The following is a 14,483-nucleotide window of genomic DNA, read 5'->3' on the forward strand; positions in this document are numbered from 1 at the left end:
TTTAATGCCAGGCATGTTTATTTGCCTCTGGCCAATGAGCAAGCTGCATGTTTGGGGCTCTTCACTTAGGTGGTTCTTGGGGAAAATTGAGGGCATGTATATCAAGCAATTTTTGAATTATGGCTCTATTAGCATCTGTGAACGTCTCCCTGGGGAAGCCAGAAAAGCTCTATTAGTTGAGCAGTTTAAAGCAGGATTGGAGGAAGCAGTGGGGGAATATCCCATAGGGAACAATAATTATAAACAGTAGTTCCATGTAAACAGGTCTTAATGTGTTTTCTATATTGAATTCCTGAGAGCGAGGTCTTGTGGCATTCCAGCGCCCCCTCCAGGGCCTCGCCCCTGCACACTAGCACCTGGGGGCCAGTTTGGAGATGGAGAGGAGACTGTGGGGGGGTGGGGCAGTGCTGGCTTTGCCAGGTGCCAGGGGCCTTTTAGACCCTGGCAATGCTGAGTCAGTCTGGTTGTGCTCACGGGCTGTCCAAAAAGCAGGCAAGAGCAATGGCCCCTGGGACACTGCTTGAAGGTGGTGTGACCAAGTCATCCTTCTCTTTCTGTCCCATAAAGTATTGCAGACAGCTTTAGGACCAAATCAAGGTCTTAATCAGTGTATTTCAATTAAACGTTCCAAAGTGCTGAAGGTGGGCCATTGCTCCATTTACAGGAGAGAGAGTCTCTAGGGAGCAGATGGAGGGGTTCTGTCTGAATGTTTTATTCTAGGGTTATTTCTGTAAGGTCAGTAAGGTAATTTCTACACTTTTCAAGGTCTAGTGTGGCCAAGCATTCTATGAACCAAACATTCTTTGTCCACATAAGAAGCCAGGGGCCTCATTTGGGGTTTTCAGTAACTCTTTAACTTACTTAGACCATAAACCCCTGGGAGCAGAGGTCTTCCTCATTAGTTCTGTGTTGTGTGGCTGCTTCTAACGCCCACATCACAGAGCTTAAGACCTGGTCCCACTGCACGAACCCTAGGGTATCCTAGCTGATGCTTGTGATCGTAATGGTGCTGTAAAGAAAGGCTATGCCCCTGGGTCACATGACTTCCGATTACCTTGAAAGCAAGGATGCCCTGTGCCTTCTTACATTAGGAAAAATTATGGGATCATGAGACTTCGGGGCTGGGCACGCCTCACACTTCGTCTGTGGTTTTCAAACTCGCACAAAGGTCAAATCTTTTTAATGGAAGGAGATCATGCATGGGAGCTCAGTATGCAGCATCGATGGTTGGGTTAAAGTGGAGTATTGGAAAGATGAAGTGTTCCTTCCCCAAATCTTACAAACTGGTCCTAAGGGAGTGTCTGATGATCACCCTGGACACCACTGATGTAACTCGAATTTCTCGTAGCACAGCTGGGAAGTGGTCCCTGAGTGCCTGAGGGTTGGTAACCAAGGGGAGAGCGTCTCAGTCTCTGACACGCCCTCTCGGTAAATATTCAGGATATATATTACAGCGTGGAAGAGGGTTAAGGAGTCAGGCTTGGGAGGAGGAAATCCAAATCCTGGTAGATATGGGCAAGAGGTATGAGTATTGGGACCTTTATGGGTGAATTTGGAAGATTTGCTGTAGGCCACCAAATGCACCCAGAGGTATGAAAGAAAATATTGGTGAGAGATCTCCACCCAGTCTAACCACTCTCCATTCATTCATTCATTCATTCATTCATTCATTCATTCATTCATTCATTCAGCACTTCCAGACCGCCCACCATGTCTTGGTTTGTACCCATGATGCTTCTTCAGAGCTGGCTGCTCCCCCTGCCTACAGGATAAAGTAGTTTTTCCAGGTTTCCCTCAAGTGGGACAGAGCCACGGAGCAGCACAGACAGTGACATGAAACAATGCAAAGGCCCCACAGCAAGGTCTTCCAACAGCTCAGCTTTAGCTCAGCCGGATTCTGCTTGGGGATCCTAACTCTCCTTTCTGCCCCGAGGCGGCGACTAGAGTTTTGTTAAGCCAATCATTGTACTTCCCTTGAGAAAGGCTGAGCTCTGCAAACCGACCTGAGTACTGGCTTCTTTCCCTCCGCCATTGCGTGGCCCTAAGCCAGTGGCTCCAATTCTCTGTGCTTCGTGAGTGAGATGGGGGAAGAGATGGCATTCACCTTTCAAGGGTCAAATGGAGTAACGGTCCTCTGTAGTGTGTGTGTGTGTGTGTGTGTGTGTGTGTGTGTGTGTGTGTGTGTGTGTGCAACTCAAAAGCAGGAAAAAGAGAAGACACAGGTTGGGAAATTATTGATGCTGACAGACTAATAGTAGAAGCCAAGGAGAAGATAAATGGAGGCTAGACCCAGGGTCCATCACAGGAGGGAGCCCTGAGAGGCAGGGTAGAGGCTTGAGATCTTGGAGCTGGAGACGGAGAAGACAAATACAGAGAGGTGAGGTGGGAGGTCGAGAGGAACAACCCATGCACAGCCTAACTCTTTCCTTTGTGTGTTCCTTGAGGGAAGTAAAAGGATGACAGTGTTGCCACGGATAGAGGATCAATGAAGAGCAGCACTGAACACACTAGACAGATGAAAGGCTCCGGAGACCTGGGCCAGTCTACTGAGGACGGAGCCGCCATCCTTGGTGTGCAGCTGCCTCAGCTACAGCCAGCTACAGCGATGGTTTGTCTGGGAACTGTATCCTGGACACAACTCAAGCACGGAGTGAACTGCTCTGGCTTTGGCTTGCCGTGAGGAGTTCCTGGAGAATGCAGGCTAAGTGAACTCCTAATGGTCGATGATTACAGAGAACTACATGTACATTAAGCAAACCAGAGAGCACTGTGCTTATCTGAGGATTGGGAGGCTCTCCTGTTAGCCTCTCTCCACCCCTCTTTCATTACTCTTCTCTCTCATCCCTGCCATGTTTGCTCTCTACACTGCCTGCATCCCTCACCTTCCTATCTTACTTCTGTCTTTCTTCTCTCTCTCTGCAACTGGAGATGCTAGGAACGTACACTAGGTCAGAGTCAGGTGTCAATCTCATGCCCGAGGCAGTCTGCCCCATGATTTCTAGCATTTGAGCTCAAGTATCCTCATGTCACGTTGTCCTAGGGATCATGATGGGATGGGCATACAGGTTTTGCATTCTGGAGCTGGAGACAGAGAGGAAGCAGAGACACAGAACGGTGTAGTGGACATCTCACTTTGTATGGTAAGGGGTTCATGAAGAGATTCATTATGAATTCCTTGTGCAATTAGATATAAATAGAGAGGAAAAATTTAAAGCAGATGAACTGAATGAATTGTTTCTATTTCTTTGAACAAAGTCAGTCTGGTTCAATGCAGTTCCTTCTTCCTCTTGCATATCTCCCACCCCAACCCCCCAGGATTTATGATCTTTGACAGGAAATTGAAATCTGTGACACTCTACCATGCTTGCTCGAGTATACTGCAAAGTATCACCTATCCTGGTCCTCAAACACCAGTGCCATTTGCCCTCGTTTTAGGAGATTCTCAGCTGCAGGGTGGCAGTGGGGGCAAGCGGAGACACAGCAGGCTGGTCAGATTGGGCGTCTTCAAGCAGAGTGGAGGACAGAAGGCCTAGGTATGGGCATCTCTCAGTGTCCTCTGGAGACGAGAAGGGCTGGGATGACTCCTGAACACACGGCATTCTGCTGCTGAAGGAGAAGGGGAGGTGCTTCCAGCCCAAGTAGAGAAGTGGGTACCAACAAAAATTAGGAGCCAGGGTTGGCCTCAAGCTGAACGAGATGCAGCTTCCTGTTAGCCTTGGAACAAGGATGTTTTGGGGGTGCATCAAAATGCTGACAATGTGAAGGGACAACGTAGCTAATACACTTGGTAGGCAGGATGGGGAAAGTAGGGGGAGAGAAGGTGTCCTTGACTTCTCATATCCTGGAGAAACTGGGTCATAGACACAGCTTAAACAAACAGACAAGCGAGCGAGGCTAAACATGTTTACAGCGTGACTACATCCTCAGATGCCCGAAAATGGGCAAAGGGAAGAAGAGACAAGAGGAAGCTTTGAGGTTGCAGAGGAGAAACACACCTGTGTGACTTTGCTCATTCAGAGTTTCTTTTTAAGATTTCTTTTTATTATTTAAAAATGACCTGTGTCTCTCTCTGGGTGTGGGGCACATGCATATGTGAGTGTATGTGTCAGCAGAGTAGAGGGTGTTGGAACCCCAAAAGCTGTAGTTATAGGTAGCTGTGAACTGCCTGGTGTATGTGCTGGAACCAGACTCAGGTTCTTTGCAAGAACGCCATATATTTTAAACCGCTGAGCCACCTCTCCAGTCCAGGGAAGGAGATGTTTTTACTATGAGGAGTTCAGCTTGGCACACACTGGATATGCTGTTTTATTGCTGTCCACCACCCTTAAGGTAAATCTCTACGGTCCCTCACATTGGTGCTGGCAGGAGGTAAGGCCTGCTCCTCCTCATCTTTCCTCTAATGCTGAGAAAGTGTAACTTGAATCCTTAAATTACTAGCATTCTGGATCAATAGGTCTATCCATTTCTGAGCTTTGAAGTGTGTGTATTTTATTTCATATTCTATTACGGCAAATGAAGAAACGCTTTTAAAAGGGTTACGCATTACTTCCCTAAGGCTGTCACAACAAATTACTACAAGCTGACGGCTGAACTAGTAAACATTTCTGCTCAGCACAAGAGGACGGAAGTTCAACATCTTATGTTGAAATGAAGGAATTGGCGGGGCCACAGCTTTGAGGGTCTCCATGGGAATTAGTTCTTTGCCTCCTCCAGCTTTGGGTGCAGGGGACCCCCAGCACCCCTTGACTTACAGACGCATCACTCCAATCCCTGTTTCTTACTTTCTCCTGTCAGTGTCTCAACTCTATCTGACTCTCACCCAGGACATTGGTACTGGAATCTGGGACCCACCCGAGTAATCCAGGATAATCTTATCTCAGGCCCTTTAACTTAGTCACCTCTGTAAAGAACCTTTTCTCTTAATGCATCTGACACACATTCCAGGGGCCCACAACTTGTCCCAGGCACATTCTTAGACAGAAGAAACAAGCCTGAAAGTCCTGAAATAAACCTCGAATTACTCACTTACTCCCTGATCGTTCTGCATGAAGAGGGGAGCCCAAGTCTCGATGTTCTTTAGACTTATAACTTTGCCTCATCGGAGATCTGTAGCTATTGTTCATATCCTAGAACTGTCCTGACAATCAAGTCTAACCCTGTATGGGTAGCCCATGACATATTGGACGAGTGATAAGCCTATAAACATGGCTGAATCCAGGCACATGTGATAGTGGGCTTTTTAAGAGCCACATTCAATCGTTTCACTCTCGAGGGGGTTCAGCAAGTCTCCAGAGTAACATGTTTCTGCTAATACAGAATGCATAGAAAATTGATTCAAGGGCCCCCAAGAACCTGGATTCTCATTATTTCCCCCAAGAATTTTTTTTCTTTTTTTTTTTTCGGAGCTGGGGACCGAACCCAGGGCCTTGCAGGCAAGCGCTCTACCACTGAGCTAAATCCCCAAACCCTTCCCCCAAGAATTTTAATTATCATTGCTGCTAGCATTTTTGGTGGAAGCCCTTCTATAGCTTGTGCTTATCAACAATTTCATGAATGAGTTACAGGGGCAAAATAGAATCGTCCTTTGCTTAGACAGATGTAGGATATGGCTACAGAAGAACCTGGTTTGAGAGACACCGATGTATGCCTTGCTGTCTTACTCAGTAAGTTGTCCTGGAATAGCGAGTGCCTTCTGAGGTTGCTAGGCAGAACTCATAGGCATGGTTAGACATGACTGTCTGGGAAAGTAGTGATCTTAGCTGGTGGTGAGGTGGTAACTGGTAAGGCTGGCCCACCAAGCAGCAGGTGAGATGAGAGACAGAGAGCGAACTGACAAAGCTTTCTGATCTAATAGAATCTGCTCACCTGCCCTCACCCCACCCCAAGAAGCGCTCACTGTCTCCGTTAGGTGGAAGGGATAATGAACTCAGTCGGTTAGCGGGCACTGCAGTGAAAGCCAAGTACTCGTGCTGACACAGCATATGGGGACAAGGTATTTCTAGGATTCTTATTTGGGGAACTTCTATACTAACTGCTATACCATTTTTTCCCCCTGTCAAATCCAAGGGAAAGAATTATATTGCCCAAGGACATAGCCATAGTAATACATGTTTTTTCCTAATGAATACTACATTCCTTTTATTGGAATGCTTTCAGGTCAGAGAATTGTGACGCACAGAAGCAGCACAGCCATCGGTAGGAAGGTTGGCCCTGCCCACGTGTCTTTCATTGAATTCTGCGTGCAGCTATAGGAGCGTGACTGCTGCTGCTACGAATCGAATTACACACGCCCCAATTGTTATAAATTGAATTGCGTCTTCCCAAAAGGCTTATTGAAGTTCTAACCTCGGCCCTTATTTGGAAATAAAGTCTTTGCAGATGTAATGAAGTTAAGATGAGATTAGAGAGGGCCCACGACACGATGTGACGGCCGTCCTTATCAAGAGAGAAAATCGCCATGTGGAGACAGATGCAGAGAGAGAGAGAGAGAGAGAGAGAGAGAGAGAGAGAGAGAGAGAGAGAGAGAGAGGAGCCCAGGTGGGTGCTGACATTGGGGTCGTGATGCCAGAAGTCAAAGGATGCCTGGAGTACTGTAAGGTAGGTGAGGCTGGGAAGAACCTTCCCCAAGATGCCCCAAACTCCAGAGTTTGCCTCAATTTTGGATACTTGGACTCCAGAACCATGAAAGAGTACTCACCTGTTATTTTAAAACAATTTATAGCAATCTGGTATGAAGCACCCTAGGAAATTAATAAAGTGATTGTACTAATTTCTTTTCTTACAATGAGGAAAAGGAAAGAGAGAAGACAGGACTTGGTGAAACTCACAAATAATGCAGGGGCACCCAGACCAGGATCTCAGCTCTTCTGGACCCTGTACCTGACATCTCTGTACCACTCTAATGTTGCCCTTAAGAGAGTATATTAAGAATGAGACCAAGATCCTAAGAGAGGCTACTGATGAGAGCACTTTTATGAAGGTGCTTCACTCTCCTTAGAGTGATTGTGTCACATGGATCCCAGAGCCTTTTCCTGGAGGCGTACTTTCTCCCAGGGGGTTAATGGAGCTTGTAATGTCATATCCACACTGGAGGTGACATCACCCACATTACTGTGAGGTTTCTAGACTATAAGCTCATCTGTGCTATAGGCTTAATGACAGATGGCTGATGTCATCTGGACCAGCTTTCCCGCTGATGGTACACAGAGCAGAGTGCAGAACTCTGGGGCCAAGCATTTCCACCATGCAACCGCATCTTTGGAACTTTAACTCTTCTCAATCTGTCTTCTTTATATAAAGGGAATAACGGCATCTACTTCCCAGATTTATTTATTTATTTTCCTCGGAGTGCTATTCTGCAGGTTTCACTTTTTCTAGAGTGTAAAAGGCACTTAACTACCCTGGATGCATTGTAGGTGCTGAGCACATGCTCAACTCCTTCTTTTCCCTCATGCAGGGCTCCTAGCAATAGCATCAAATGTATATCCCTGCTTTTTAACTTTACCTCTCCTAATCTCTTAAACATCAGATGCCTGACTGGCATCCTCCCGGGCAGCAAAGCAGAAAGGTGCAGTCGTTAGAAGCGGTGGTGGTGGTGGTGGGGAATAGGATGCTTTTGGATGCCAGAAAGAAGAACAGTTATGGTGTTCCTATGTCATCTGTAGCCTCATGAGCAAATGGGCAGCACATACACTCACTTACAGTGTCAGTGGCTACTCAGAAGCTCTGAACAGGCTGACTCATGTTCTTCTGGAATCCATTGAACGACAGAGACATTACGTATCTCTTACAGATGAGTCATCTGAGCTTGGATCTCAGATGGAGCCCAGATCTCTCTGTGCATGTCGAACTATTCTTATGGACTTTTAAATTTCAGGCGTATTTTTTTTTAGGAAGACATTTTTTATTTCTAAATGTGCTTCAGCTTTCAACAGCTCAGAAAGTTAGGGTTATAAAGCCATTGATTCACTACATTTCTGCTAAAGCTAAGATAGTTCCTACACAGGAGCCTAACACAGAGAGCCCTTCTAGCTGGGCTGTCTGTGGAGAAGTGAGAGACTTAAAGATCAGTTGCCATCCCACCTACAGAGCTCAGCTAAGAGAATTAGCTCTAGAACTCCTTGGAAGAAAGAGTAAAACACACCAGAAAGAAAAAAATCAAGACACAGATTGGTTTTTCGTTTGTTTGTTTGTTTGAGACAGTCTCACTCTGCAGGCCTGACTGGTTTGGAACTCATAACACAGAGCAGGATGGACTTGGACTCACAGAGATCCATCTGCACTTGCCTCTGAAGTGCTGGGATCAAAGGCATACGCCACCATGTCCAGCCAAAAGAAGGAGACCGAGTTCTTAAAGTCCAACTTCACCAAGATGAACTCGAGCTAGACTCTTGACTCTTGTGCTCGGTCAGCCAAGCACCATAATAGTCCACTTTTGTTTACCTCAGTGTTTTTGACTAGTTATTTATTCAAACCATATTTCATTATTATGTAGAATTTAGTCATACAATGCCTAAATGTAGGGAAACTTCTGCCCACAATGTGAAGTTACAAGAGAATACATATTGAACACACTTGCATATACTTCGTGTATGAATTGACTGTGATTGTTGAAGGCTGGCATTGCTTAACACTCTGCTCATCAAATCTCAAATCTTTCCTGGGGCTTAATTTTATGGTACAATAATCATATAGAGAAATTATATTGGGAACAGCATATCACAAGAAGGAAGAAAAATTAATAGAGTTCCTTTAAGTTTGAGAAACTTGCTACTAACTTTCTTTCATGTGGCTTTTAGCTTTTTTATTTTCAAAATGACCTAACTCAATCATACAAGTGTTTAAGACATCATGTAACTATATGGCATATGTCTGTAGTATATGATAATCAAATTAAAAATTCCACTTCAAGATGAAAATATTTTGATTAGAGCATAGCAATTATAAATGTAAGGAGTATGGTCTGATGCATATATATATATGTGTGTATATATATATATATCACACACTCACACACACATACACACACACACATCCAGAGGCATCAGGGTAATCAATGTTTTCACCTCCTTATCATTATTCAAAGGTCACATATAAGTACCAAGTTCTTGTGTTCTACAGAGCAATGCAGGAGAGCGCGGTTTGAAAAAAAAAACTGTTATGTATTTTATGTATAACCAGAAGAGAGGAACTCAAATGCTCCAAACCAGTACTAATTTTGCAATCATAAACAGTGCTGGTGAGTCAGATTTACAGCTACATTCTCATTAAGAACTGGAAGTTAAAGCCGCAGCTGATGAAGTGGTTTTACAACAAGGGTCTTTATGAGGGTTGAGGGTTAGGGAGAGGAGCTAGTGTTTCTTAAACGCTTTCTAATTGTTAGGCACCGTGATTAGCATTTTTCCTCCCTGTAATCTTTTCAACTGCTGCAAGTTAATCAACATCATAATGACTTTTAAAAGTCTTTAGCTTCTACCAAAATATGCATATTTATCAGACACCTTCCGGGAGAAGGGAGAAGGAGTGTGCACTTTGCTCCTCTCACGCAGTCAAAAGAAAAAAACACCAGGACCCACATGTGCTCCCCTGGCCCTGCACAGTTCAGTACCACGGACAGCGCCAAGAGGGCAAGGGGGAAGGTTTGTGCAGGCGGCGCCACCAAATCTTCCAGGACTCCTGTGCCATTTTCCGCGTACTTTCCCCCCGCCCCCCGAAATACTTTCACAACAATCTAAGCCAGAAAACACATTCGTATAAAACGGGGAAGCTCTGGGGGCTCGCTTACCATCCGACAAGTCAATCAGCCCGAGGTAGTGCAGTAGTTTCAGAGAGGAGCACAGGACCACTACTATCCCCAAGGTCTGGAGCCCTTCAGACTCGCCCTGGGTCAACATCTCCGTTCCCGGGTAGGCAAGCAGAACGCGGGCAGGCATTTAAAGCTGGAAAATCGCGCTTCTTGCTGCTGTTCCAAGTGCAGGGTTACTTCCACCAGCCTAGCTTCCTCTCACTTTCTCCCTCCCTCCTGTCTACTCCGCCCTCCACCTCTCTCCTCCTACCTTGCAATTGCTAGGTAATCTTGCAATTCATGGTAATCTTTGCTTTTATTTCCCCGTTTTCCTAAGGTAATTTCTCCAAAGGCTTAACCAGTCCCTAAACATCTGCTAGCCGAGAGAACTAATAATTGGCAACACCTCACGGCATATTCTCTGAAGGATCCAGGGGTTGTGTGCCAGTGTACACCGTTTCAAAGACAGAACATTGATTGCTTCAGCTACCAAACCCAGACATGAAAATGAAAGCTCTCTCCCACCCCTTAACAATTTGTTTTTACTCTCCTAGTGGAAAAATCAGACAAGCTGGTATGGGAATACAGTGATTCTAGCGTTGACATCATGAAGTGGCCCTGGAAATGATCGCTAAGGAAGTTATCAGAAACTGGGCACACCCATAGCTACATCTGTCTTCAGGCAGTCCCCTAAGAGTGTCAGGAGTTAAGTTGGTGGCCGGGCTGAGCATGTGATCCCAGGGCTTCAGGGAAAGAGCCAATCCAGAAATAAAATATGGGAAAGCAAAAATAAAAATAAAAATAAAAATAAAAATAAAAATCGGTGTTGTTCTAAATGTTCAGGTTTCAGTTAGAATGCCAGCAGGAAGCTTGTTGGGGAAAAGTATTCAATGTACTGAAGGGGGAAGCCTGACACCTGACCTCCTGCAGGATCCTGCACTTCTGGGGAGCCCAGTCTCCATTTCTGTGGATCAGCTGACCTCCACTGAGAGGACAGAGTGAGGACAGAGCTGCACTGAGTGATAAGTGACAAACATCTGGGCCACTTCTTGGATAAAGTGTTGGCAACTGTGTGAGGATGTGCACTCTCTGGGATTGCCAGCAGGAATGCAAATATTTAAATAAAACTGAAGATATTTTGTTGTTGTTGTTCCTAGAGGTTTCACTTGAGGGGATGCATATCTATGTGTACCAATATGGACAGACATATTCTTTGCTCACTTATAGCAAAAAAAAAAGGCTGAAAAATCTTCCATGCTTATCAATGAGGAGATGGTTAATCAATAAGGCATCAGGAAAAAGGATACCATGTAACCACTAAAACAGCAGTGAACATTTCCGTATCTTTGGGTGCCGGCTGCAAAACACATCATTACATAGAAAAACAATTTGTTCTCACACCACCATTTTGATGCTGAGAAGGGATAGGCATCTCCTGGCATATACAGGAAATAATTCTACATGGGTATAACATTCATTGGCAAATGTGTTTGGGTGCCTCGGAAGAGAGTTAAGGGACTGGATTGGAGGGTGGCCCCACTATTGAGGTTTTCCCAACATATCTGTAGAACGAATTCAAAATAAGAGAAACAACTAAATGTGAACAAATTGTTCCTTTATTTCCTTATTTTAAAAGGGGGGGGAATAGTCTACATATCTCAGTTTTATGTGTCCTTGTTCAATCTCACTGGTGTCTGGACAATGGTATCCCGGAGTATTATTTAATTTTCTGTTGCCCTAACAGAATTAAGCGGAGCACTTTATAAATAAAAAGCTTGTTCCGTTCGCAGTTCTTGTTATTTGCATCTACTTGGCTCTGGCGAGGGTAGTACCAGAGCAGACAGCATCGCAACTGAAAGAGTGTGTGTGGAAAGAAGAAAGTTCACATGGCAGGACCGGAGGCGAGAGGCTGGACAGCCAGGATTGCTCTTAATATAGTCAGTTGTTTCAGAACCCTTTATGACCAGAGTCAACTCATTCTCTCCAGACAGCACTAATACATTCAGGAGGTGAAGGCCCTGAGACCTAATGGCTGCCTCCTAGACCCCAGCTCTTTTTCTTTTTTTTTATTTTTATTAGATATATTTCTTTACTTCCATTTCAAAGGTTATTCCCCTTCCCAGTTTCCTGTCCATAAGCCCCCATTCTCTCCCCATACAGGTATTTCCTCTATACATCCCCCTTATTGCCCCCCAATATTCCCCTGCATCGGGGTCCAACCTTGCCAGGACCAAGGGCTTCCCCTTCCCCTGGTGCCCCAACAAGGCCATTCTCTGCTACAAATGCAGTTGGAGCCCTGGGTCAGTCCCTGTATAGTCTTTCGGTAGATAGACGCCAGCTCTTAAAGGTTCCACTGCTAGGGACCAAGGCTTCACTAGTTGAATCTCTGGGTGCCAAACCATGTCCAACCATCGCCCCTGGTGTTTGCCTGTACCAGCTCATAAAGCTTTCAGCTTTTCAAAATTAAAAAGGCACTGTGGTAGAGACACTTATCCTCCAGAAGTAAGCAAGTGCTATAAATGAGCATTCTCTTATCTCCCTGGTATACAATAAGACTCCACGATGACCTTCCGGACACCATCTCTCCAGAAGGAAACCTGACCAACACACCTGTGAAGAGACGTTTTGATTAGGCATGTTTTCCACCTTCTGAGGGCTAGCGTCTGTGACCCCACCAGGGTGACAATAGATGTGGGAGAACCCTACATTTCCAGGAAGTCAGCCCTTTGTTCTCTAGCCTGAGCCTTGTCTGCTCCTGTCCCTTCCCCTCCCCTTATTGCTTCCTCTATAGTAACTCTCATCTCCCTAAGACTGTGCTGTTCTGGACTCCGCCCACCCCCCATCTCTGCTGTCTTCATCGTTGCAAACGAGTGCATGTATGATTGCTATTTCAGATGACAGCCTTGGGCAGATGGCTCTATCTTAGCTCCTCTCCTGGGCTTCTGTCCTTCCCTCACTTCAACTCATTTCCTTATTTGATGTCACACACATTTCCACTTCCTGCTACCACCAGGTATTCTCGAGCAACTGTAAGATGCAGGAAACCTGATTCAGTTGCTTGCCAAGTCCTCTGGGGATGAACGGTGCAAAGGACACATGGTGGCTCCACTTCCTGCTCGACTGCCACAGTATCAAGGCTAAAAGTGTCCAAGAATTCAGCAGAATTTCCCTCCGATTGTCTCATAACCCTACATTTTAGGAACATCAGAAACAGCAAACTACGACTTCCAAGAAACTGCAGGATGCACGCAGCCCTTATCCTCATCTCCAGGAAGAGCAGAGGGAAACTCAGGTCTCCTGGAGAGTGCCCCACCCACTTGAGTCCAAGACTGCAGCATCCTGACCTGCAGCTGATCAGAGCTGTGTCTGTGGTTTGTCATTTGTGAGAGCTTCGTGATTCAGGGGCTTGAGGACTTCCCTCTCACATCACAGCCTTTGTACAGAGCTCACCCTACCCACAGTCCCCCTTTAAAATTCCACCTCTCGTTTGATGAGAACATTTTGTTCTCACTGGAACATTTGTGAAATTCATTTTGCAAATCGCCATTTTTTTTTGTTTCCAATGAATTATAAGATAAATCTGTTTACACTGGCAATGTAAGCATGTGCAGAACTTGACAGACTTCTCTCGTTAATTTGTCCCAAATTACTACTTTTGGTCAAAAATGTTCACCTTGCTGACCTTCAATTTTATCAACATTAGCGGATATTTGCCATAAGAAACAAAGGCTTGGTCCTGTGAGACTCTCTGAGTGACTATCGGTTGTTGCTACCGAATTTCTGACTTTCGTTCTAACTCTGACCCATAAAAGGCTGGGTTCTGACACAGGTCTCACAATCTCATAGGTAGGTGGGTTCTGCCATGCTTTGTGAGGTCTCTCAGGAATCCTGGACATCAAGATGGTGAATTTCTGCCATAGGGTCTCTGAGTTTGGATTTTAACAGTCACCTTGTAGATGGGTGACCGGGGTCAAGTTGCTTTAACCTCTCACCTTTCTTGTGGATCCATCCTGTGGCTTGCACAGTCTAGCTCCACCACTGGGCTCTACCCACAGTGGTCTTAATGCAACAAGGAAACCAGGCAGTGCCATAGAATGCTTAGCAAAGTCCCTGCTACAGTGTAACATAGAGGAAGCCAGACTGAATGAGCTGTGTTTTCTCCACCTCCCTGTTGGTTCCTGAGCATTCTCATCTCTGAAACAGAATTGACAAGTCACAGTTGTGATCTGGGGAACCGAAGGGGTGTATTTTAGACTTCCCGAAACTTCCGATCTTCAGCCGCAACTCCTCCTTCTAGGCAGATGTTCTCAGCTGAGAATAATTTGTTGTTGCTTAAACTCTGCCTGAGAGTCTGCCCGGAGCAGTCATGAAATCAAATTCTATTTTAGCTACTCACATCTGCACCTCCAGCCAGCTTGCTGCTCTGTCATCTGAGAGGAATTGTAGGGATCCTGGGGTTCAGTGACCCACAGGAGGAAGCCATCCATTTGGCTGACTGAAAACACATGCAGCCCTCCATCTATACGCTCTTGACTCAACAAGGCTTGCTGCTAGCTTGTGGCTTCTCTGAGTGGTTCTCCAACTCTTGGGCCACTGAGATGGATTGACCAGTTGACCCCACCGCACCCTACCCCTCACTAAGGCATCGTCTAAACCTCATTTGGATAAACTAATTTGGTAGGAGCCTCGTTTTCTGGAA

At 45.5% G+C, this 14,483-nt stretch overlaps 1 protein-coding gene across 4 annotated transcripts in view; it reads right to left on the reverse strand.

Annotated features, from left to right (window-relative positions):
* Window positions 1-14,483, reverse strand: part of Kcnip1 (potassium voltage-gated channel interacting protein 1) — a 368,390-nt gene that overhangs the window by 40,917 nt on the left and 312,990 nt on the right. The window contains exon 1 of one of the 4 annotated variants that reach the window (XM_032914292.1): window positions 9,785-10,496. The exons of the other annotated variants lie outside the window; for them this stretch is intronic. Within the exon in view, the coding sequence (XP_032770183.1) occupies window positions 9,785-9,932 (148 nt within the window). The 5' untranslated portion in view covers window positions 9,933-10,496. Of the gene's footprint in view, window positions 1-9,784; window positions 10,497-14,483 lie in introns of those variants that run through there. 4 annotated transcript variants of the gene reach the window in all.

Source organism: Rattus rattus, chromosome 9 (assembly GCF_011064425.1).
Source record: "Rattus rattus isolate New Zealand chromosome 9, Rrattus_CSIRO_v1, whole genome shotgun sequence".
Taxonomy (NCBI): Eukaryota; Metazoa; Chordata; class Mammalia; order Rodentia; family Muridae; genus Rattus; species Rattus rattus.